Source organism: Ranitomeya imitator, chromosome 5 (genome assembly GCF_032444005.1).
Source record: "Ranitomeya imitator isolate aRanImi1 chromosome 5, aRanImi1.pri, whole genome shotgun sequence".
In the NCBI taxonomy this organism is placed as follows: Eukaryota; Metazoa; Chordata; class Amphibia; order Anura; family Dendrobatidae; genus Ranitomeya; species Ranitomeya imitator.
In genome coordinates, this window is record NC_091286.1 from 582,198,316 (window position 1) to 582,223,803 (window position 25,488).

The window sequence follows — 25,488 nt, forward strand, 5'->3', positions numbered from 1 at the left end:
CACCTGTGGCTAGGAAGGTTTTTAGTGACAAAAAGGGGATTTAGAACACATAAATCTATAATTTAAAAATGATAAAAAACTGAATAGAATTGGTTAAAAAAAATAATATAATCAGCTAAAGTAGAGAGTTAGCAGCAGGTAGCCAAGGAAAGCAAGACAAATCCCAAGACATTCCTTAAATATAAAAAAATCAAGGTTTGCACAGGTGGGTCCTCTAAGTTATGGTAACAGAGATGGTCACTAAGGATTAAGAGAAGGGAGAATGACTTAATGAATTCATTAGTTCTGTATATATCAAAGAAGAGAGAGCAGCAGATGTGATCGATCTCAGTGCACTTATTATGTCATCTAATGTATTCAGATAGTTAAGCATAGATATGGTCTAACTATGATTTCACTAAGTTAAATAAAATCTATGTGAACAAAGTACTGGGCTCAGATTAACTACATCCGAGAGTTATTAAAGGTAATCATTCACCTGCTTTTTGTCTCCTCATTTTAAAGCAGCATAATGTAGAGTTAAAGATTCATATTCCAGTGATGTTTCACTTCCTGGTCTGCTTGGTGTAGTTTACATGAAACCACTTTTATTAGCAGGAGATGATCACTAGAGTACTAGTAAACCTTCTGCCATGTAGTCCTCCATATTCATGAGCTCTCTCTCACCTGCCGCCATCATTGACTGGAGCTTTCTGCATATGCACATAAAGCTGCCAATCAGTGGTGTGAGTGGGGTTATACAGAGCTCAGTTTTCAGAGAAAGAACAGATTTGTAGCACATCAAAACTGCAGGCATCAAGCAGTCCATAAAGCTACACATCGGTGGTCTCAGAGTCTCTGACCCTATATCATGCTGCTCTCAGATGGAGTAGCAAAAACCTGGTTACAGATTCCTTTTAATCTTTTCCCAACATTAGTTGTATTATATACCCAATTTTGCAGAGAGTGTCCCCAAATGGATGTAAAGTTACCACCAGGAGCTTAGCTTAACTGATTTCTGAAGCCCTGCAAAACCCTGTAAATTAATAGGAGTTAACCCTTGTAATGCTGCAATAGCACCGTACATAGTGAAGAGGCAGTGACCCACAAAGTTCAAACACAAAAGTCTCTTTAATGTGTTACTTCACACATAAAGATGCATAGCATTTTATAGTACATATCATCAAAGTTCAATACATACAGTTACATCTTGTCTCAGTGCTCGTTTCATAGCACTACACATCATATGGCTTTTAGATTGTAGTCCCTAAACCCACCGGACCTCTCTTTGACCAGTATCCGTGGGGCAACCTCTCGCCATATTACAGTCTCCAAACACAGCTTCACATGTTGCAGATACTACACACGCCAGTCCTCCTCTGACTAGTTCCCGTGGGTGTCCTGCACTGCTGTATCACAGACTCTTTACTCAAACAGCCGTACACAGCCCAGGATATCCTCCGGATAGCAGCTGAGCACCATATCCACCTGTTTTCAATCGTTACTCATATCAGTCCTCTTTCGGACACAGGGCATCCACCTCCGCTTCATCTCTGGGCACAGGACTTTCTACATCCGACTCTTTCGGGCACAGGACATCCACCTCTGGTTCATCTCTGGGCACAGGACTGTCCACATCCGACTCTTTCGGGCACAGGACATCCACCTCCGGTACACACACAGCGACCCCTTCCTGTGACACGATTCACTTCCTCACACCCTGTAAATCAATAGCGATATTGCCTATTAGAAAGTGTGAGGTTCCCTTTCTCAACCCACTGGCACTCCACAAAGCAGTTGGAGGAGCTGATGGTTTTCATGGCAACTAGAGCTTAAATAGTGAACTGTCAAGGGTCTGTCAAGTACAGAGGCATAAGCAGGTGAAGTCCACTTAACAATTTATGGGTTATGTATCTCTAATAAGCAGAGTGCATTTGGCACTAAGCCACCATATTTATATTGGGGTCACTCGTAAGGGTGTTCTACTGTTCTGGCACCTCAGGGGCTCTGTTAACACAACATGGCACCCAAAAGTCATACCAGCAAACCTGCTCCCCAGTGTGGAGCTACTTCTAGGCTTTGCACGGTGTCAGAAAAGAAGTTTCTAACCACATATTGGATTTGGTGTACTGAGGAGAAAGGGCATAACAAATATTGTAACTTGTGGGCTTAAAAATACTTACTACACCCCTAGATAAATATCTTGACGGTGTATTTTAAAAATGGGGTCATTTGTGGGAGGTTTTAGTTGTTTTGGCATCTCAGAGGCTCTCCTCCTAATATAAAAAGGCATCTACAATCTTCTCTAGCAAAAATTGTGTTCCAAAGTCAAATGCCACTGCTTCATTTCCAAACCCTGCTGTATGCCAAAACAATAATTTCTTACCACATGTAGGATGTATTCGCACTCAGGAGAACTTACATAATAGATTTTGGGGTCCACTGTCTCTTTCTTCTATTGTAAAAATAAGAAATTTTGAGCTAAAGCAACATTTTCATGGAAAAAATGTAATATTTCATTTTTACAGCCCAATTCTGTGAAGCACCAATGCATTCAAAATGCTCATCACACCCCTAAATAGATACATTGAGGGCTGTAGAGTGTGAGGTTCTGATGTTTTTGCAACTCAGAGGCTGTGCAAATGCAACATGGTGTCCGTAATTTATTCCATCCAAATTTGCACTCCAAAAATCAAATAATGCTCCTCCCCGTCTGAGCCATTCCATTTGCCCAAGCAGTAATAAGCTTTTTATTTATATAGCACCAACATATTCCACAGTGCTTTACAGTTTGCACACACTTAATCATCACTGTCCCCAATGGGGCTCACAATTCCCTATCAGTATGTCTTTGGAATGTGGGAGGAAACCGGAGAATCTGGAGGAAACCTACGCAAACACAGGAAGAACATACAAACTCCTTGCAGATGTCCTTGCTGGGATTTGAACCCAGGATTCCAGCATGCTAACCACTGAGCCACCATGCAGTTTCCGACTACATGTGTACAAAAGAGAATTTGCACAACAAATTGTTATCTATGTAAAAATGAGAAATATAGGGCTAAAACAACTTTTTGGGAAAAAAATGTAATATTAAATTTCCATAGGGAAATTGATTAAAATTCATCAAATCAAATGTGGGATCACTATGCTACTCCACAAGGAGAAACTTTACCCCTTAGACCCCAGTCCAGAGCCTCTCACCTAGCCAAATTAGTTCTCATGCTTCACACTGACGAGGGCCAACAGCCTGAAACACCGTGTCTGCGAATTGAGATACTGATTTGGATTTTATCCTAAGTCATATTGCACGACTCGTTAAAGGGTTGAATGTGACTTGTAGAATCGCTGCTTTCAACAGGTGGCGCTATAGAGTTTTTAGTCCTCTTTTTCTCTGAAGAGGCAATTTGCATATGATACTCGATAAATCCCTTGAGGAGTGTAGTTTTCAAAATGGGGGGGGGGGGGGTCTTGCTGTTTGGCACCTCAGGCGGTTTCCAAATGTCAAATGGTGTCTGCAATATGTTTGAGCAAAAATTGCACTCCAAAGGTCAAATGGTCTTCCTTCTCTTCAGAGTCCTGTCCTCTGTTTAAATGGTAGATTCCAACTACTAGATTAACTATCTGTGTACTCTGAAATAAAAAATGTACCCCAAATTTTATTTAGCAATTTCTCCTTTAAACTTGTGAAAATAAGAAACTTGGCGCTATAGCAACATTTTTGTGGAAAAAAAATAACATTTAAAGTTTGTGGTCTAATATAACATTTTGTGTAGCAGCTGAGGGGTCAAAAAGGTCATCACTTCTGCACCTAAATTCCTTGAGCAGTGTATTTTCCAAAATGGGGTCAGTTGTAGCTGTGTTTGCAGTTCTGTGACTTTGCAATTGGGATTTGAGGTCCACAATCTGTTACAGCCAAATATACACTCCAAAAATCAAAGTGTGCATTCCCTGTCATGTGCTCAAGCAGAAGTTTCTGACATGTGATTATATACATGCAGAAGGGTAGAATGTTTTCAATTTTCTGACATATGGGGACTTCTAGTTGATTTCCATACTAAAGTAATTTCTACAAATCTTGGTTTCTTCCTAGCATCCTAACAAAGAGGTCTTTTAAAAAAATAATGCTGATGTAAAGTAGACCTGACGAATGGTATATATAAACTCTTTTGGGCAATGTGTTTATCTGTTTTAACTTCTTTGACCTCCAGGCCTGTTTTCACATTTCTGAACAGGCCACATTTTTCAATTCTGACCAGTGCCACTTTATGTGGTTATAACGCTGGAAATCTACAACATATCACAGTGATTCTGAGTTTATTTTTTGTGACACATTGTACTTCATTTGAATTTGTATTCTCTTAAAACAGATGGATATACCACTAAAAATAATTAATAAATAACATTTGTCATATGCCTGCTTTATATCAACATCATTTTTGAAACACATTTTTTGTTAGGAAATTATAAAGGTTTATCATTTATCAGAAATTTTTTGTTTTTCCAACAAAATTTACAATACCAATTCATTTAATGACCACGTCACATTTGAAGTGACTTTGAAGGGCCAATGTGACAGAAAATACCCAAAAGTGACACAATTTTAAAATCTGCACCCCAGAAAGTGGTCAAAACTACATTCACGAAGTTTACTAACCCTTTAGATGTATCACAGGAATTAAAGCTATTAGCTCTAATTTTTTCATTTCTATAAGAGTAACAGGAGAAAATGGACCAAAAATGTGTTGTGCAATTTTTCCTAACTACACTGATTTCCTAAATATGGTGGAAAACTACTGTTTTGGTGCACGTCAGGGCTCACAAAGGGGAAGAACACGATTTGAATTCTGAAGTGCAACTTTGGCTGGAATAAATTCTGGACGCCTTGTTGCATTTGAAGAGCCCCTGATCTCCCATAGCAGCAGAAACTCCTCACAAATTACCTCATTTTGAAAACTACACCCCTCAAGGAATTAATGCATCGATATTGTGAGCATCTAATTCCCACACGTGCCTTACAGAATTTTCTATCATTGAGACTTGAAAATGAAAAATTACTTTTCTTCCCACATAAATGTTGTTTTAGCCCAAAATTTTTCTTTTGGGAATCAGGAAGAATTAGATCACACAATTTATTGTGCAATTTCTCCTGAGTACAGCAATGTTCCATATATGGAGGAAAACTATTGTTTGGGCACACAGAAGAGCTCGGAAGAGAAGGAAGCGCTATTTCATTTTTGGAGCACCATTTTGGCTGGAACAGATTGCGCGAGCCATGTTACATTTGACATGCCAACACAGCAGAAACCACCATAAATGATCTCATTGTGGAAACTACATCTCTCAAATTTATTAAGGGGTGTATTGAGCATTTTTCACCCTCGGTTGGTTCACAGAATTGTATAACATTGGACTGAGTAAATTAAAACAATACCATTTTTTTCCACTAAAATGTTATGGTCCCAAGTTTTCAATTTTCAAAAGAGATAATAGGAGAAAATGAACAATACGGTTTGTTACATAATTTCTCCTGATTAAACTAATATCACATATGTGGTCAAAAATTACTTTTAAGGCACAGTGCAAAACTCAGGAGAGAAGGAGTGCCATTTGGTGAATAACGGCAATCAGAAGACAGAGGTTGGTAAAAATCGACCCGAAGCATGTTCTCCGGGGTTTCAGCTTCTCCAGGGTCTCAGCTATATTGATGTATCCTTAATGTACCCTTAAATGTACCCTTAATTCCTGCCATTAAAAGGTGCATTGACAGTTATTAAGAGGTTAAAAAAAGACTAAGACGCTATTTTAGAAGAAAATAACACAAATACATGTAAATGTGTAAAGTTCTTTTTTAGAATATTTGTTCCAGTGAATATACAATTGGGATCATGAGGGAAAGATTTTTTTTGGTGGGGTAGACTTGATCTTGCATTGTGGTTGTGCATGTTCCCTTCGCCTTTCTTCATTCCCATCCTAGAGTTGAACTTGAATATTTGCCTTTTTTTTAAGCGTAATAATTACGTAACTGTAGGATGCTAGCAGGTGCGTAGGATGCAGTGACACACAGGAGACAGAGCAAGGGTTAACAGGGATATTTATGTAACACACCAATAGATCAAGCAGGGGGTATTATTATAAAGGTAACAACAGTTCAACTTATCAGTCTATGGGTCTTGGTAGGAGGTGGCTGGAAGAACCCTCTGTGGTGGTGAGCAGAACAATGCTTTGAAGTCCGTACTGGTCACTCCTCCCTACACTCCCCCACTCTTTTTCCTCTCCATTCCATGGGCGAGACTCTTCGAGGGGTGTTTGACTGTCTCTTCTTCTTCTGTGGGGATTGTTGCCAGATTAAATTTTCTTGTTCATAGCGATTGGGGGGGCTTGCCAGCTGTTGTTTGTTCGGAGCATCTCAGATCAGGAAAAGTAGTGGAGTTCTCCTGTGGGACAGAATCCGGCTGTGAGGGCAGAGCCATGGCTGAGGCTGTATCCTCTGGTTCTAACCTCACAAAGCCATCGGAGCTCAACTCTTCACCCCTTCTTCGTCCTCCTCTGCTACTGGTGTCTGGATTGTTTCAGAAGCCTCGGGATCTTCTTCCACTCGTACAGGGTTTTTAGCTAATCAGAGTCAGAGCATATTCTGGTGGAGGGTTTGAGTGGGAGCATCCTCTTTTCCCTCAGGCTGGACTTCGTACATGGGTCCCTCAGAACTAAGTCTTCTCTTTACCTGATACGGGTCTTTCTCCCAACGGTTTTCCAGCTTGTTGTGAGAACGCACTCACATACTAAGACATGGTCCCCAACTTGAAACTCTGTTGCTCTGGATGGGGTCTTCTCCACATATTCTGGCTCCTGCAGTCTAGTCTGATCCAATGGATGTAAGGTTTATAGGTGATGTCGATGTTCCCAAACCCAGGAGGACACCCCGTCCGTGGGTAGTCCTCTTCTGGGTCCAGTGCCACCTCAGAGATTCCCTTTCCATCTCGTCCAAACAGGAGGAAGTAAGGCGTATATCCTGTGGTTCGATGTACTAGATTATTATATATCCACGCCAGTTCAGGAACATATTCAGGTCACCGGTCCTTTCGCTCTTCTTCTAAAGTTTTTAGCATCTAAATTAGCGTTTAATTAAATCGTTTACAGGAGCAATTACCCTGAGGGTGGTATGGAGTATTACGAGACTTGCCGGTACAGACAATCGAGCTCATCCATGTCACTTCCTAAAAAACAGGCTCCCTGATCAGAGTGAATCCTCTTTGGACAGCCATAGGGTTGGATGAAGTACTTGCAGATTGCGTATGCAGCGGATTCTGCCGTCTGGTCTCGAGTTGGAGTCACCACTGCAAACTTTATAAAGTAATCCACCATCAGTAAGCAATGCTCATAGCCCTGATGGGCTGGGCCAATGGTCAGATAGTCTATTGTCTAGAGTTCTAGAGGAGCGGAGGATACGATGGACTGGACGGGAGCTCTCTCCTCTGGCGGCTTAGTCAGTTCACATGTTCGACACGTTCGACAGGCCTCTTCCACTTTCAACTGGGGGTGGTAAATGAACTGTTGTAACCATTGGAAGGTTTTCTCTGGGCCAAAGTGGGCTCCTTGCTCGTGTGCAGTAACGGCAATCACGGGTAACAACACTGTCAGGATTATGACTTGCCAGGTCGTACTCAGCTCGGTCCGCAATTGTGCTTTCCCATACACTAGGCCTTTCTTCATCTGAAGCTGTTCCTACTGCTGAAGGATTCGTAACACCTCTGCAGACAGAGTACTTCTTTCTGCTGAGCTGGGGAGTCTTTGAGAAGCCACACACTGTCTCAACAATGCCAGTTCACTATCTTCCTGTTGAAGTTGAACCCGCACATCCCGGGATCGTCTCAGTATGCCTTCCTGGGCTGAGGTGTATATTTGCTCCTGCGTTGCCACCACCATCCTGGTGGGTCTCAGAAACGTTGGAATTTCTTCATCTTCCAGCTCTGCATCTCTGTCCCACTCTGGATTAGTACTTCTCATCCTAGACAGGGCATCGGCATGAGTGTTTTCTGGTCCCCTCTTATAGGTAATCTTATAGAGAAACTTCGCCATTCTGGCCACCCATTGCTGTTCCAGAGCCCCTAGTCTCGCATTCTCCAGGTGCACTAGCGGGTTGTTGTCAGTGCGCACTAATACTTTGGAGGCAGATAGATATTCTGCGAATCTCTCCGTTATAGCCAACACTAAAGCCAGCAGCTCCAACTTAAAGGAGCTGTAGTTGTCTGGATTGTGTTCAGAATCATGAAGAGACCAGCTAGCGATCACGATCACCCTCTCTCTCCTGTCCTGCATCTGTGACAACACAGCTCCAAGTCCCAGTAGACTCCGGTCGGTGTGGAGAATAAATGGTTGCAAGAAATCCGCATAAGCCAAGACAGGTGCTTTGGTGAGTGCTCTCTTTAGATCTGGAAAGGCCTCTTCTTGGGACTCCTTCCAGCAGATTTTCCAGTTTTTTGCACCGGAAGGTACCTTTTTCAACAGCTCCAGTAAAGGCTTTGCCCGCAGAGCGAAGTTCTTCACAAAGTACCTGTAATATCCGGTCAGTCCCAGGAATGCCTGAACATCCTTTAAGGTCTCTGGAGTGGGCCTTTCTTGAATTACAGCAATCTTTTCTCTGGAGGGCTCTACCCCATCAGCGGAAACGACGTGGCCCAAGTACTCAATCTGCGTGCAAAACAAATTATGTTTTTGGGGCTTTACTTTTAGTTCATGTCTCTGAAGACGGGCCAACACTTGTTCTAAGCGCTGCAGATGTTCCTCGAATGAAGCTGCATAGACTATAATGTTGTCCAGGTAGATGAGCGTGGATTCAAAATTCAAGTCCCCTAGGCACCTTTCCATGAGGCGTTGAAAAGTCCCGGGATTTTGGCTAAGCCAAAGGGCATTCAATTTAGATTTAACTTGTACAAACCCATGGGAAGAATAAAGGCTGTCTTTGCAAGATCTTGTTCAGACATGGGCACTTGCCAGTAACCGCAGGCGAGGTCCAATGTAGAGAAAAACCTGGCTTTTCCCAGAGCGGATAGGGATTCTTCAATCCTGGGTAATGGGTATGAGTCTCTCATGGTACAGGCATTGAATTTTTGGTAATCCACACAAAAACTTAAGGTACCATCCATCTTACGCACTAATTCAATTGGGACAGCCCACGGTCTCTGGCTCTCCCTAATCACACCCTCCTGCAACATCTGGTTCAACATGCTCTTCACCTCCTGGTATAACTGTGGGGGAATTTGTTGATAACACTCTCTTATAGGTGCGGTGCTTCCAGTTGGTATCCCATGCGTAATGTCCATGGTGCAGGCAAAATCATCTTCATGGAGAGCAAAAAACATCTTTATACCTCCCCAGCTTAGCTTCTACCTGTTGTACCTGGGTTGGTGTGAGTTTCGTCAACTAATTAGGTTCTGATGCTGAGATGGAGTTCATTGCCACAGTCCAAGGGTCTCCAGGTTGTACTTCCATTTGCACTGCTTGGGAGGGTATTATTTCTTCAGGTGGATTCATTACTTGTACCACCACACTTCTGGGAAAACTGTGATGTCCTGAATTCCCAAATTAATACACCGTACAGGAACAGTCCCTTCTTGTACAATGGCTATCGTATGCGCCACTAGGAGTCCCATGAGTAATTGTTCTGAAGATGATGATTCAATTTGGACCTCAATCTCCTCCAAGGGGACACAGGCATGGACAGGCAGAGACAACACTGTTTGTCTCGGTGGAAGAACAAGTTTGGTGGAAGCAGGGACGATCACTTTTCCCAACACTCCTCCCTCATAGCTAGACTCTTGTACTTGTGCCACCCAAGCTAGTTGTTGGTAAATTCTCCTTTGGAAGGTATGTGGGTATTAGAGGGCTCCCTGATGAGAAGATGTCCGAACTCTTTCAGCACGTTCATTCCCAAGGTGACGGTGGGTCCAATACTTACTTCTCTCTGGGTCAGTATCACACCTTTCCATCCCAGGTCTCTCCTGCAGATAGACACTTGCATCCATACCACCCCTGTGACTGGGATGGGCAATTGGTTGGCCACCATTAACTTTATCACAGTGCCCCATTCAGGCCGCTTTGCTACAGGAAAATGTCACCGGAAGTAAGCCTCTGGCATCGTTGTCACCTGTGAGCCCTTTTTCACTAGGCATCACACTGCACGTCCGTCCATCTCTGCCCATATCAGGGGACACGTTGACACTAAACTTGTGGGACTTCCACTACTCGCGGCATCCCCCCAGCTCGGAACCCTCTAGTTTAATGGACTGCAAGAAGTCACTCTCCCTCGGCGGGTGCACTCCTGTGCATTGTGCTCGCTCTCTCCGCAGTTGTAACAAGTGATGAGCCTCAGCCGGCGAAACATTCTGGAATCACTGCAGGACTCCGGGCCTTCCTTGCTCTCTGAAGAATTACTGATAGCCTCCGTTTTCTTCTTTATGTCAGCCAGTTCTACTTTCACACTCACAATTTCTCTAGTCAGTTCTTCTACCCATTGGGGTTCAGCAATGACGTTTACAGACACCCGTACGCTCTGGACCTTCCCCACTGGGACTGTCACTGCTGCTCCTGTTCACACATGCGTGCCTCACTCCCTACTTCAGGGAAAGTCATTTGGGGGTTCACCCAGACATGTTCTCCCAGGGCTTGTTTTGTCAGCACGTCCCGCAACCCAGTCACTATGAGGTCTGGTAACATTATGTCTGTGGGTCCTACTCCCATGCCGTCTTTTCTAATAATCCCAATGTGTAGCACTTGCAATGCATTCATATATTGGATTATGGTCTCTCCTCCCTCTGCATTCTACTAAAAACATGTGTTCTCAGTTTCCCTACGTCTGTGGGGTCTCCATGAGTCTCCTGCAAGATCTGAAACACCTTATTAAAGGTATCTCGGTCTCAGGGGGTCCGTAACATCACTGAATCCCTGGCTTCTCTGCCCAGTGCCATAATGGCCACCTCAGCCTCCAGCGCTGGGTTCATGGGGTGCATTCTCATCATGCCCCTAAGGCGTTCAGTCCAGTTCCACAGCAGAATATTGCTCCCTGTGAATTTGGGCAAATTGCTCAGTATGGCCCCCAGGGAAAGGCTACTCCTGGGGCCACCCCCAACTGCTTGGTCTGCTGCCTGCATGCTATTGGACTGCATCCTGGTGACTACGCCAAGTGTAGGATGCTAGCAGGTCTGTAGGATGCAGTGACACACAGGAGACAGAGCAAGGGTTAACAGGGGTTTCTATGTAACACAACAATAGATCAAGCAGGTAGGTATTATTATAAAGATAACAACAGCTCAACTTATCAGTCTCTGGGTCTTGGTAGGAGGTGGCTGTAAGATTCCTCGGTGGCGCCGCAGGTAGCGCAATAAGTCTCAAATCTGGTCCTACAGAAAGGTGATGCACTGTCTCCTGACAGCGGTGAATCCTCCGGGTCCTTCGGCAAGTGGTCTCCTGGTATGGGCACGAGATGCTGTAGAGGTGTAGGTCCACGGCACAACGTAGAAAACAGTTCAGCAGACAAGACTGGAGGAATAATATTCAGTCCAGTGGTTGCGGCGACAGGATCAGGCCGGCACTCAGCAGACACTGCAGGGATAGGACTCAGCAGTACCTCTGTGGTGGTGAGCGGAACGATGCTTTGAAGTCCATACTGGTCACTGTGCAGTGTGGGGATCTCTCTGGGCTGTGTGTCGTCAGTCAGGATGGCACTGCTAACCAAGTGGGAAGGCACGGATAGCTGGCATGTGTAAGTCAAGAGGTAGTCAACCGTCTCTGCGTTCTCACGCTGGTTCCATGCCAAAAGCCCTGTCTTCCCACGCACACCGCTATTTAAGTCGGACCCGCCCCATCAGTCAGGTGTCCTGAACTGCTGCGGTCAGAAACCTCTTCCCCCTGGAATAATGGTGACAGTCCCGACAGCTCCTGCCCAGACACGCAAGAGGGACCGTTAGCCTGGCTCTCCTCCCTATGTAACGGGCACTGTTGTGAGTTCTGTTTTTGGGCTCCCTCTGGTGGTTACTGATGGTACTGGGTGACTTGTCTTTCCTGGGTTTCTGGGTTCCACCTGTTCCATCAGCATATGGGAGTTTCCTATTTAACCTGGCTTTGCTGGCATTTCCTCGCCGGTTATCAATGTATCCAGTGTGTCTTGTTACCTCTGCTCCCTGCTCCTAGAACCTTCTGGACAAGCTAAGTTTGGATTTTCCTGTTTTGTGTTTTGCTTAATTTGGTTTTTAGTCCAGCCTGCAGATATGTGATTCTCTGCTGCTGGTTGCTCTAGTGGGCTGAAATTGCTTTTCATGTACCATGAGTTGGCACATGAGTTCAAGTAATTTCAGGATGGTTTTTTGAAGGGTTTTTCGCTGACCGCGCAGTTCACTTTTGTAGGCACGTTCCCCGGCTACTTTTATTTGTGTGTTAGGTTCAGGGTCGCGGTCAGCTCAGGTTCCATCGCCCTAGAGCTTGTTTGTATCTGTGCTTGTCCTTTTTGTGATCCCCTGCCATTGGGATCATGACAGTATAACCGGCCCACAAAGTGTTAATTGTATTGGCTGAAGTAGGAGGATAAGTAGTCTGAGGAAGTTTTTTTTTTTTTTTTTTCCCCTCAGAGTTTGCTGCCTAGCCTTATTGCAGCCTGGCTACTTCCTCCTCCTCCTCTTAATCTTTGAATGGCTCTGATCTCAGCTGTTTATCATGGACGTCCAGAGTTTGGCTTCCAGCCTGAATAATCTTGCCACTAAGGTTCAAAATATACAGGATTTTGTTGTACATGCTCCTATGTCTGAACCTAGAATTCCTGTCCCAGAGTTTTTTTCTGGAGATAGATCTCGTTTTCTGAATTTTAGGAACAATTGCAAGTTGTTTCTTTCTTTGAAATCTCGCTCCTCTGGAGACCCTGCTCAGCAAGTCAAGATAATTATATCTTTCCTGCGGGGTGGCACCAGGGGACCCTGCGTTGCTTAATGCAGATGCGTTTTTTCTGGCATTGGGTTTGCTCTATGAGGAACCTAACCAAGAGATTCAGGCTGAAAAAGCTTTGTTGGCCCTCTCTCAGGGGCAAGATGAAGCAGAAATTTATTGTCAAAAATTTCGGAAGTGGTCGGTACTTACTCAGTGGAATGAGTGCGCTCTGGCTGCAAAGTTTAGAGATGGCCTTTCTGAGGCCATTAAAGATGTTATGGTGGGGTTCCCTGCGCCTGCTGGTCTGAATGAGTCTATGACTATGGCTGTTCAGATTGATCGGCGTTTACGGGAGCGCAAACCTGTGCATCATTTGGCGGTGTCGTCTGAACCGTCACCTGAGATAATGCAATGTGATAGAATTCAGTCCAGAAGTGAACGGCAAAAGTATAGGCGGAAAAAAGGGTTGTGCTTTTATTGTGGTGATTCAGCTCATGTTATATCAGCATGCTCTAAACGCACAAAAAAGGTTGATAAGTCTGTTGCCATTAGTACTTTACAGTCTAAGTTCATTCTGTCTGTGACTCTGATTTGTTCATTATCATCCATTTCCGTCGATGCCTATGTGGATTCAGGCGCTGCCCTGAGTCTTATGGATTGGTCATTTGCCAATCGCTGTGGGTTTAGTCTGGAGCCTCTGGAAGTCCCTATTCCTTTGAAGGGAATTGACTCTACACCTTTGGCTATGAATAAACCTCAGTACTGGACACAAGTGACCATGCGTATGACTCCCGTTCATCAGGAGGTGATTCGCTTCCTGGTACTGTATAATTTGCATGATGTTCTAGTACTTGGTCTGCCATGGTTACAAACTCATAATCCAGTCCTTGACTGGAAATCAGTGTCTGTGTTAAGCTGGGGTTGTCAGGGGGTTCATGATGATGCACCTCCGATTTCTATCGCTTCATCTACTCCTTCTGAGATTCCTGTGTTTTTGTCTGACTATCGGGATGTTTTTGAGGAGCCTAAGCTCAGTTCGCTTCCTCCTCACAGGGATTGCGATTGTGCTATAAATTTAATTCCGGGCAGTAAATTTCCTAAAGGTCGTTTGTTCAATCTGTCAGTGCCAGAGCATACTGCTATGCGGGATTATGTTAAGGAGTCCTTGGAAAAGGGACATATCCGTCCATCTTTGTCCCCTTTGGGAGCAGGTTTTTTTTTCGTGGCCAAGAAAGATGGTTCCTTGAGGCCTTGTATAGATTATCGTCTTTTGAATAAGATTACCGTAAAATATCAGTATCCTTTGCCATTGTTGACTGATTTGTTTGCTCGCATTAAGGGGGCTAAATGGTTCACTAAGATTGATCTTCGGGGTGCGTATAATCTTATACGAATAAAGCAAGGTGATGAGTGGAAAACCGCATTTAATACGCCTGAGGGCCATTTTGAGTATTTGGTAATGCCTTTTGGACTTTCTAATGCTCCTTCAGTCTTCCAGTCCTTTATGCACGATATTTTCCGTGAATATCTGGATAAATTTATGATTGTGTATTTGGATGATATTTTGGTTTTTTCTGATGACTGGGAGTCTCATGTTCAGCAGGTCAGGAAGGTGTTTCAGGTCCTGCGGGCCAATTCCTTGTTTGTAAAAGGCTCAAAGTGTCTCTTTGGAGTCCAGAAGACTTCTTTCTTGGGGTATATTTTTTCCCATTCTACTATTGAGATGGATCCCGTCAAGGTTCAGGCTATTTGTGACTGGACGCAGCCTACATCTCTTAAGAGTCTACAGAAGTTCTTGGGCTTTGCTAATTTCTATCGTCGTTTTATAACTAATTTTTCTAGTGTTGTTAAGCCTTTGACGGATTTGACTAAGAAGGGTGCTGATGTTGCTAATTGGTCTCCTGCGGCTGTGGAGGCCTTTCAGGAACTTAAGCGCCGGTTTTCTTCTGCTCCTGTGTTGCGTCAGCCAGATGTTTCGCTCCCTTTTCAGGTTGAGGTTGATGCTTCCGAGATTGGAGCGGGGGCGGTTTTGTCACAGAGAAGCTCCGATGGCTCAGTGATGAAGCCATGCGCGTTTTTTTCTAGAAAGTTTTCGCCGGCTGAGCGGAATTATGATGTTGGTAATCGGGAACTTTTGGCCATGAAGTGGGCATTTGAGGAGTGGCGTCATTGGCTAGAGGGTGCTAGACATCGTGTGGTGGTCTTGACTGATCACAAAAATTTGATTTACCTTGAGTCTGCCAGGCGTCTGAATCCTAGACAGGCTCGTTGGTCACTGTTTTTCTCTCGTTTCAATTTTGTGGTTTCATACCTGCCAGGTTCAAAGAATGTGAAGGCGGATGCTCTTTCTAGGAGTTTTGTGCCTGACTCCCTTGGAAATTCTGAGCCCTCTGGTATCCTTAGGGATGGGGTGATTTTGTCTGCTGTCTCCCCAGACTTGCGACGTGCTTTGCAGGAGTTTCAGGTGGCTAAACCTGATCGTTGTCCGCCTGAGAGACTGTTTGTTCCGGATAATTGGACCAGTAGAGTCATCTCCGAGGTCCATTCTTCTGCGTTGGCAGGTCATCCTGGAATATTTGGTACTAGAGACTTGGTGGCCAGGTCTTTTTGGTGGCCTTCCTTGTCGAGGGATGTGCGTTCTTTTGTGCAGTCTTGTGAGGTTTGTGCTCGGGCTAAGCCTTGCTGTTCTCGGGCCAGTGGATTGTTGTCACCTTTGCCTATCCCGAAAAGGCCTTGGACGCACATTTCCATGGACTTTATTTCGGATCTCCCTGTCTCTCAAAAAATGTCTGTCATCTGGGTTGTGTGTGATCGCTTTTCTAAAATGGTTCATCTGGTACCCTTGCCTAAGTTGCCTTCCTCCTCTGAGTTGGTCCCTCTGTTTTTTCAGAATGTGGTTCGTTTGCATGGGATTCCTGAGAACATCGTTTCTGACAGGGGATCCCAGTTTGTGTCTAGATTTTGGCGGACTTTCTGTGCTAAGATGGGCATTGATTTGTCCTTTTCGTCTGCATTCCATCCTCAGACGAATGGCCAGACTGAACGAACTAATCAGACTTTGGAAACTTATTTAAGGTGTTTTGTTTCTGCTGATCAGGATGACTGGGTTACCTTTTTGCCGCTGGCCGAGTTTGCGCTTAATAATCGGGCTAGTTCTGCTACCTTGGTTTCTCCTTTCTTTTGTAATTCGGGGTTTCATCCTCGTTTTTCCTCTGGTCAGGTGGAACCTTCTGATTGTCCTGGAGTGGACATGGTGGTGGATAGGTTGCATCGGATTTGGAGTCATGTGGTGGACAATTTGAAGTTGTCCCAGGAGAAGGCTCAGCAGTTTGCTAATCGCCGTCGCCGCGTGGGTCCTCGACTTCTTGTTGGTGACTTGGTGTGGTTGTCTTCTCGTTTTGTTCCTATGAAGGTCTCTTCTCCTAAGTTCAAGCCTCGGTTCATCGGTCCCTATAGGATCTTGGAAATTCTTAACCCTGTGTCATTTCGTTTGGATCTCCCGGCATCGTTTGCTATTCATAATGTGTTTCATCGGTCGTTGTTGTGGAAGTATGAGGTACCTGTTGTTCCTTCTCTTGAGCCTCCTGCTCCAGTGCTGGTGGAGGGAGAATTGGAGTATGTTGTGGAGAAGATCTTGGATTCTCGTGTTTCCAGACTGAAACTCCAGTATTTGGTCAAGTGGAAGGGTTATGGTCAGGAGGATAATTCTTGGGTGGTTGCCTCGGATGTTCATGCTGATGATTTGGTTCGCGCTTTTCATAGGGCTCATCCTGGTCGCCCTGGTGGTTCTCGTGAGGGTTCGGTGACCCCTCCTCAAGGGGGGGGGTACTGTTGTGAGTTCTGTTTTTGGGCTCCCTCTGGTGGTTACTGATGGTACTGGGTGACTTGTCTTTCCTGGGTTTCTGGGTTCCACCTGTTCCATCAGCATATGGGAGTTTCCTATTTAACCTGGCTTTGCTGGCATTTCCTCGCCGGTTATCAATGTATCCAGTGTGTCTTGTTACCTCTGCTCCCTGCTCCTAGAACCTTCTGGACAAGCTAAGTTTGGATTTTCCTGTTTTGTGTTTTGCTTAATTTGGTTTTTAGTCCAGCCTGCAGATATGTGATTCTCTGCTGCTGGTTGCTCTAGTGGGCTGAAATTGCTTTTCATGTACCATGAGTTGGCACATGAGTTCAAGTAATTTCAGGATGGTTTTTTGAAGGGTTTTTCGCTGACCGCGCAGTTCACTTTTGTATCCTCTGCTATCTAGCTTTAGCGGGCCTCATTTTGCTGAAACTGTTTTCATACTACGTATGTGCTTTCCTCTCATTTCACCGTCATTATATGTGGGGGGCTGCTATTTGCTGTGGGGTATTTCTCTGGAGGCAAGAGAGGTCTGTGTTTCTTCTGATAGGGGAAGTTAGATCTTCGGCTGGAGCGAGACGTCTAGGATCATCGTAGGCACGTTCCCCGGCTACTTTTATTTGTGTGTTAGGTTTAGGGTCGCGGTCAGCTCAGGTTCCATCGCCCTAGAGCTTGTTTGTATCTGTGCTTGTCCTTTTTGTGATCCCCTGCCATTGGGATCATGACAGGGCACCTACTGTACATGACTTGTGTTCATTTTCTTGGTTTCACAGTTGCAAAATTCACAGCACATTGTGCAAATTTTGTTGTGGAAATGCAGGAAATTAGTTTAAATTGTCATCCTTTGCAACACAAAAAATCAAAATAAACATTCATTGATAATTAGCAGCATAACTTGACCTGTTCTGTGGATTAATCCACAGAACATCGATTTGCACTGAGCATTTTCTCAAAGGTCATGGATGAGATTTTATAATCTCTCATCCACAGTGCTGCAATGTACAATTCAGTGGATTTTCTATCCTTATACTCTCTAGCTTCACATTTTTTCACATTTATTTATTTTACTCGTTTATATAGCACCATTAATTTCAACAGCTCTTTACTGACATTATCATCACTATCCACTTTGGGGCTCACAATCTAAATTCCCTGTCAGTATGTCTTTAACACCTTTCTGCCATCGGATGGAATAGTACATCCGATCGCAGAACCCCCACTTTGATGCAGGCTCCGGCGATGAGCCCACATCAAAGTTGGGACATGTCAGCTGTTTTGAACAGCTGACATGTGCCCGCAATAGGTGCGGGCAGAATTGTGATCCGCCTGCGCCTATTGACTAAAAGTTCAAAAGTACAACTTGCCCCGCAAAAAATAAGCCTTCACATGGCCATATTGACAGAAAAATAACAAAGTTTTGGCTCTGGGAAAGAGCAAAAAGGCAAAACTGAAAAATCCTCTGGCCATTGCAGGGTTAAAGTGTGAGGGGAAGCTGTAATGTCGTTGCAGTAATGTCATTCTTCCACCAGGGGGAGTGATGTTACATCTGATGGCAATAAAGGAGATCACCTTACCAGGTATCACAAACCACACAACACACTTCACACTCCAGTCCACCAGGGGGAGCTATGCTCCTATCTATTAGGGCACTTCTCACAGTTGGGTAAAACTGGTGGCTTGGATAGGAAGTCAGGCAGAAGATGACTGGGTTTAACCCAGGCAGCAAATGTCAGGCAGACAGGGGAAAGGAGGAACATCAAACCATTGCAGACAGAGAGGTTCCTGACAGGGGTGGGATCCTGTCAGAGGCCTAGATAGAAGGCCACGGAGCTGCGCCTGCCCCACGTGCGGCAGCATCCTAAGAAAGGACACAAAGGGAATTGCGTTGCTGAGAGTGAGAAATGAAGTCATAGCGAAAGGAGAGAAAACCAGAAGGAGTTCTGCCCTGTAAAAGGCTGCCTCCTTCTGAGGCACAGAAGCCAGTAGCCAGAACACCGAGGGAGCAATCGTCTCCAAGCCTTGCTTCAGAGACTGGCAGGACAGCTAGTTCCATATTAGTTGCCCGCCCCTTACCCAGGAGGCACGGTGGCAACTTGTGGGGGCTGGGGCGTCCGTAGGGTCCCTGTAAAAAAGCCTCAGGCCATCAGTCATACAGGTTTGTCCTATCCATACCATCTGGGGGACAGAGAGAAAGAGACATAACATCTAGAACACCAATATCAGTTGTGAGGACCTCACCGAGAAGCTCAGCAGGGAGGGACTACAACACTCAGGCGCTAGAGGAAGGCTACTGATTTCCACCTGGATAAGGGGACTCTGGATTTGCCTTCAGACCGGCCGGACTCTGCCTACCCTGTGATCTGGTGCTCTGGACTGTGGACGCTGAAGCCTTCAGTAAAGGTAAAGAGACTGCAACCTTGTGTCCTCATTATTCACTGCTCCTAACAACATCCACCATTCACCATCAACAGTCTGGGAAGCCCTGGGGATACACTTCACCTGTGGGAAGGTATACCATCTAGCTGCCATAACATCACCCCAGGGGACCCCTAAGTAGCGTCGATCACCCTGACCGAATACCACAGGTGGCGTCACGAACATTATCTTATAAACTTTTGTCCTTTTATTGGACGCCCCTCAAAGGGCCATGGACTGGGTCAGCCACCGTGACATCCCCGATGAGAACCAGAGGACCCGGCTCCGAGTACCCCACTGCCCTGACGAGCAAAATTATTAAACAGATCATCAAAATATATAAACCATTACATGAATATCTAACTGTATTCAAATAAATCATTGGGCGAAAGAAGTACTTCGACACTATAATATATTTGTTTTCAATATCAACACAAAATATTTTTGTACACCACATTGACTGACTAAACGTGTTTAGTAAATTGAACTATGTCACACAGTGACTGACAGAACTTGTTCAGTAAACGTGACTGAATTACTTGGCACTGTGACTGACAGAACTTGTTCAGTAAACGTGACTGAACTACATCACACTGTGACTGACAGAACTTGTTCAGTAAACGTGACTGAATTACTTGGCACTGTGACTGACAGAACTTGTTCAGTAAACGTGACTAAACTACGTGGCACTATGACTGACAGGACTTGTCCAGTAAACGTGACTGAACTACATCACACTGTGACTGACAGAATTTGTTCACTAAACGTGACTGAACTACGTGGCACTGTGACTGACAGAACTTGTTCAGTAAACGTGATTAAACTACGTGGCACTATGACTGACAGAACTTGTCCAGTAAACTTGACTGAACTACATCACACTGTGACTGACAGAATTTGTTCACTAAACGTGACTGAACTATGTGGCACTGTGACTGACAGAACTACGTGGCACTGTGACTGACAGAACTTGTTCAGTAAACGTGAATGAACTATGTGGCGACCAATCAGCGACGCGAGATTTCCGTTACAGACAAACAGACAGAAAGAGAAGATTATATAGTAGATTTTATTAAAATGTCCTTTTTATAATGGATTAATTATCTAATTGATTAATTTTAAACAGGTTAGAAAAGTGATGCCAGATGAAACATTCTACTTCACCATCCTGCGAAACCCAGTCTCTCGGATGGAATCATCTTTTGCCTATAACAGGAACAATGGACCCTTCAAAATGGCTAAAAACCTGGAAGATTTTTTAAACAATTCAAAAATATATTACAAAGGTACAGATGGACATGGCTATCTTGGTAAAGATTGGATAACTTTTGATTTAGGTTTTGAGCCTAATGATTCCCCTGAGCAATCAGTATTATCATGGCACGCAATGGATAACATATTTGATCTGGTGCTGATCACAGAATATTATGATGAGTCTCTTGTTCTCCTGAAGGATGCTCTCTGCTGGTCTTTTTATGATGTCCTGTCTTTCCCTCTGAATAGTAGAAGCAACAGTACTAAAAAAACACTAACACTGGAAACTAAAGAAAAGATAAAATCATGGAATAATTTGGACTGGGATATGTATGTCTATTTTAATAATACTTTCTGGAAACGTGTACAGACATTTGGAGTGGAACGTATGGAGCATGAGGTTAAAGAGCTACAGAAAATAAGGACTTTGATGTCTGAAAAATGTCTTGAGGATGAGGTTGACCCCCAAAAAATTAGGGACCAGTCATTGCAGCCATATCAATCTGGGATTGCCAAAATCCTTGGTTACAACCTAAAGGTTGGACTATCTAAGGATGATGAGCTGCTGTGCAAAAGACTCGTCACTCCAGAACTTCAGTACAATACAATTTTACAAAATAAGCAGAGGAAAATGCTCATACAAAGGACAACAACTTTACAAATTTTAGGAAAACCAATGAAGAATGTTACTAAGTCATCATTGAAGCCATGAACATGTGACATCCGCATTATCCACCCAACATTCCTTATTCCACAATATTTAACAAATGTCCACTTCCTACACCCGTAAAGCTTTGCTTAGAAACACAGTCAAGACAAAAATGCAGGTTTTGCTATTTTGTCCTGTAAATTGACACCGTGGTGGAAATCAGAAACATCTGATAATAAAAATGGTCCGTCGGGTATCCAAACAGAAATAAGAATATAGATGTGAACAGAGCATTAAATAGATAACTTGAACAATATCATCTTTACTGACATGTTCCATGATTCCAGAGATGTACATAGTACATACAGCCTACCTCAAATATAAATTTGGAACTGGGAAGCATACTGTCATCTCCTAACACATTTACACACTCCCCCTTACCCGATACGGTTACCTCCTTACACCCCCCCAATAGAACTCCTGTGTTTTGGGCTCTATTGTAGTACTAGCCTTGCTGCCGTCCACCTCCTATACGGCGCAGCTGTGATGTCAACTGTGTGATCAGCTGACATGATCATGCTAGTGATGTCAACCTGACCTGGGTACACTAGAGTGCTTAATTTTATAATTAATGGGGCTGTTCAAGTTTTTGATGAAAGTCTGCAGTGACTTTATGTGACTGCAGAATTCTGAAAGCTCACAGCGCACCACACATTGTCAGGATTCTGCCTTGCCAAAGTGCCAGCAATTAGCACTTCAATTGTACTCAGGGGCTGGCTGGCAAATTTTAGCCTGGGGACAAGCGCACAGCAGTGGCCCATGAGTAGCGGCCCATCCATAAAGGGGTAGTCAGATTTTATGCTACATGTCTACAGTCACTATGTGTGAATCATATCGTGCGCACTGTGCGCTGTGAAGATTCTCTGGTGTCGGCACCGGGAACAGGTGGTCTTGTGACCGCAAGTATGCGATCTATATATTCCGAGCCACATTCCGACTAGACTGTTTCTGGCCTTGTTCAGTACAGTTGTATTAGGCCATGCAAGTCTAGTCGGCATGTGACCACATGTATTCAAATCACAAACTTGCAGTCACAAACCCGTCGAATAACCACAGCACTGCAAGCAATGTGAGGATTCACAAGTCTGCATTCACTTAGAATGACACACACACAAGCACAGCCCCACTGTATAAAGACACACATATGCACAGCCCCACTGTTTAATGACACACACCACAGTCCTTGTACTTGTGTTTGAAAGACGCGAGTACAATTGAAAGCTGAGAACCTGAGCTTCACATTTTCTCAGCTTGATAGCCAGCTAAATTCTGACAATGGTTATGCTACAAGTGGTTTGAACTGGGTACACTAGAGTGCTTATTTTTATAATTAATGGGGCTGTTCAAGTTTTTGATGAAAGTCTGCAGTGACTTTATGTGACTGCAGAATTCTGAAAGCTTACAGCGCACCACACATTGTCAGGATTCTGCCTTGCCAACGTTATGTAACCGCAATTATGCGATTTCCAAACTTACGGCTTGATTCTGACTACATATCTAGCCTCTGTACATGTCTGTACATCAGGGGTGTCAAACTGCATTCTTCGAGGGCCGCAAACCATGCGCGTTTTCAAGATTTCCTTAGCATTGCACAAGGTGCTGCAATCATTATGTGTGTAGGTGATTAATTTATCACCTGTGCAGTACAAGGAAATCCTGAAAACATGACCTGTTTGCAGCCCTCGAGGAATGCAGTTTGACACCCCTGCTGTACATGAAAGCTGTACATGTCTATTTGGCATATCACTGTATGTATGCACCCCACACGGAGCCCCTGTGCAGGTTGCATCTAGGGCAAATTCCACGTCTGCTCCCCCTTAGATACAACCCTGCAAACCAGAGCCTCTTGTTTTTTCCATCTGCAGACCAAGCCTTGCCATTATTTCTTCTACATGCACCTGGCAGATTTCCTGAGAATTTTAGTTTAGGAAAGTATATTGTAGCTATAGTTTTCTAGTTTCTACAAGTACATGAAATTTCAATCCTCATTCAACTTCCAGATGTTAAGAAATTTAGTATGTACATACAGTATATGTACAGTCATTGCCGAAAGTGTTGGCACCCTTGAAATTGTTCCAGAAAATGAAGTATTTCTCACAATTCTCACAGAAAATTATTGCAAATACACATGTTTTCTTATACACATGAGAGAAAAAGCAAATTGGACATCATTTGACATAAAACATAAAAAAAATGTTGGCACCTTTCCAAAACTGTGGGTAAACAACATTGTTTCAAGAATGTGATGCTCGATGAAGTTCACCTGTGGCAAGTAACAGGTGTGGGTAATATGAAAATCCCACCTCAAACTAGATAAAAAGGGGAGAAATTGACTCAATCTTTGCATTGTGTGTCTTCTTGAATAATGGAAAAAGATAGATGTGGCAATATGTCGCCATCTTGTACATTCCAAGCCTAAAACACTTGGGAGTGTCCTTAAAAATCTTTGAGGTCACACAAAATGCAAGATGTAGCAGTTTTTTATGTGGGGTGTTCTCATTTTTGTTATCAATAAATTTGAGTAAAACTGAAGATTTTGTAATGAAAGTTATATTAGTATTATTAGCCTTACTTTCATGCTATGGGTTAAAGAAATGTTCTATGAAATACAGATTTATCAAAATTTTGAAAATTGTTCTTGTATTCAGTGAAGAATTGATTAAGTCTTTATGGTTCAAAAGGGGTGTACTCATTTATGCTGAGCACTTTATACAATTTATATAAAATCTGTAGCTTTGTTGCCTTTAAAGAAGCTCTCCTATCATTATTTTTTTCATTAAACTGTGTATATGTGTATGTAATGTAGTGTGAATGTATTAACCCCTTTCCAACCTTGTACGTAATAATACATCATTGTGCCCTGGTACTTATGGATGTGGGACAGATTATTCGGTCCCAGCGATTTTGCACGCACACAAGCTGTGTGTGCTCAATCACCGCCGGGTGTCAGCTGATTCTGACAGCTGACACACTGCACTTAGTACCAGGAGTGGTGCAAACACGATCACAGCATTTCCGGACCCGGCAGAGGGAAGACAGCTTCTCTGCTTCTCTGCCCATCGATCGGAGACCCTGGGACGGCACACGGAGTCCCGATCGTTTCCATGGGGACACGATGTCATCATCATAACGATATCTGGGTCACCAGAGCTAGTAAAGTTGCTAGATTATGCTCAGAGCATGGTCATCAACTTACTCTGTCTGTGCCGCGCTGACAGTTTGCGTTGCATAGCATGGGGATGCTGCTGCATCTCCATGCTATGCAAGCTATCAGCCTGCAAAAAAAAGATAGTTCCATAATTGGACAAAGTAAAAAAGTAAAATAAAAGTAAAAAAAAAATTAAATTGTAATAATATTAAAAAAAATTTCAAAGATATTGTACTTGTAAATATTGGTATAAAAAAAAACAATAAAAGTACATTTTTTTGGTATCGCTGCTTCCAGAATGAGCCAACTTATAAAACTGTCCCACTACTTAACCCCTTTAGTGGACATCATAAAAAAAATGAAAAATAAGGCAAAAAAACAATGCTTTATCATCATACCACTGAACAAAAAGTGGAATAAAACGTGATAAAAAAAGACAGTTATAAATAAACATGGTACTGCTGAAAATGTAATTTTGTCCACAAAAAACAAGCCACCATACACCTCCACTAGCGGAAAAATAAAGTTATAGCTCCCTATGGGAGCTGGAGCCGCATATTCATGACTGTAATGGTCGGCCCCACGTGACCGCTCATACAGTAGAAGGTGCGGCTAGGACAGGAAGCAGCACCAGCGAGGGAGCCGGGTGAGTATTTTAATAACAGCGGGAGGGCGCACAGGAGGTGGGAGGGGGTTGGGGACATGGATCTTTATTATAAACACGAGAAACAAAAAAAAAAAAAGGATTATTCAAATCTTCTCTACAGCAAACCCTGCTGCAGAGACGATATGAATGGTGGCTTCAGCACCACGTGTGGGGACAGCGCTAACTGTAGCGCTGTCTCCTGCACGGCACACGGACTGCACACAGACAACGTCCGTGTGTGGTACGTGTTTTACACGGACCAATTGACTTTAATGGGTCCGTGTAATCTGTGCGCTCCCACCAACACTGACATGTCTCTGTGTTTTCCAAACGGACACACGGTTCGTGAAAACACGCTGACATGTGCAGAGACACATTGATTTCAATGTGTCTACGTGAGTCAGTGTCTCCGGTACGTGAGGAAACTGTCACCTCACGTACCGGAGCCACTGACGTGTGAAACCGGCCTTATTATGTGACAGCAGCCAAACAAAAAAAAAACAATATAAATCTGGTATCGCTGTAATCGCACCGACTGGAATAATAAGGTCGCCTAATCACTTATACTGCACGAGGAA

At 43.8% G+C, this 25,488-nt stretch overlaps 1 protein-coding gene across 2 annotated transcripts in view; it reads left to right on the plus strand.

The window, feature by feature from the left end:
• LOC138638520 (galactose-3-O-sulfotransferase 2-like) overlaps window positions 1-24,387 on the plus strand; it is a 132,316-nt gene extending 107,929 nt beyond the window's left edge. For both annotated transcript variants that reach the window (XM_069727890.1, XM_069727891.1), the window contains exon 4: window positions 20,280-24,387. In XM_069727890.1, the coding sequence (XP_069583991.1) occupies window positions 20,280-21,119 (840 nt within the window). In that variant the 3' untranslated portion in view covers window positions 21,120-24,387. The remainder of the gene's footprint in view (window positions 1-20,279) is intronic.
• The last annotated feature ends 1,101 nt before the right edge of the window (window positions 24,388-25,488 follow it).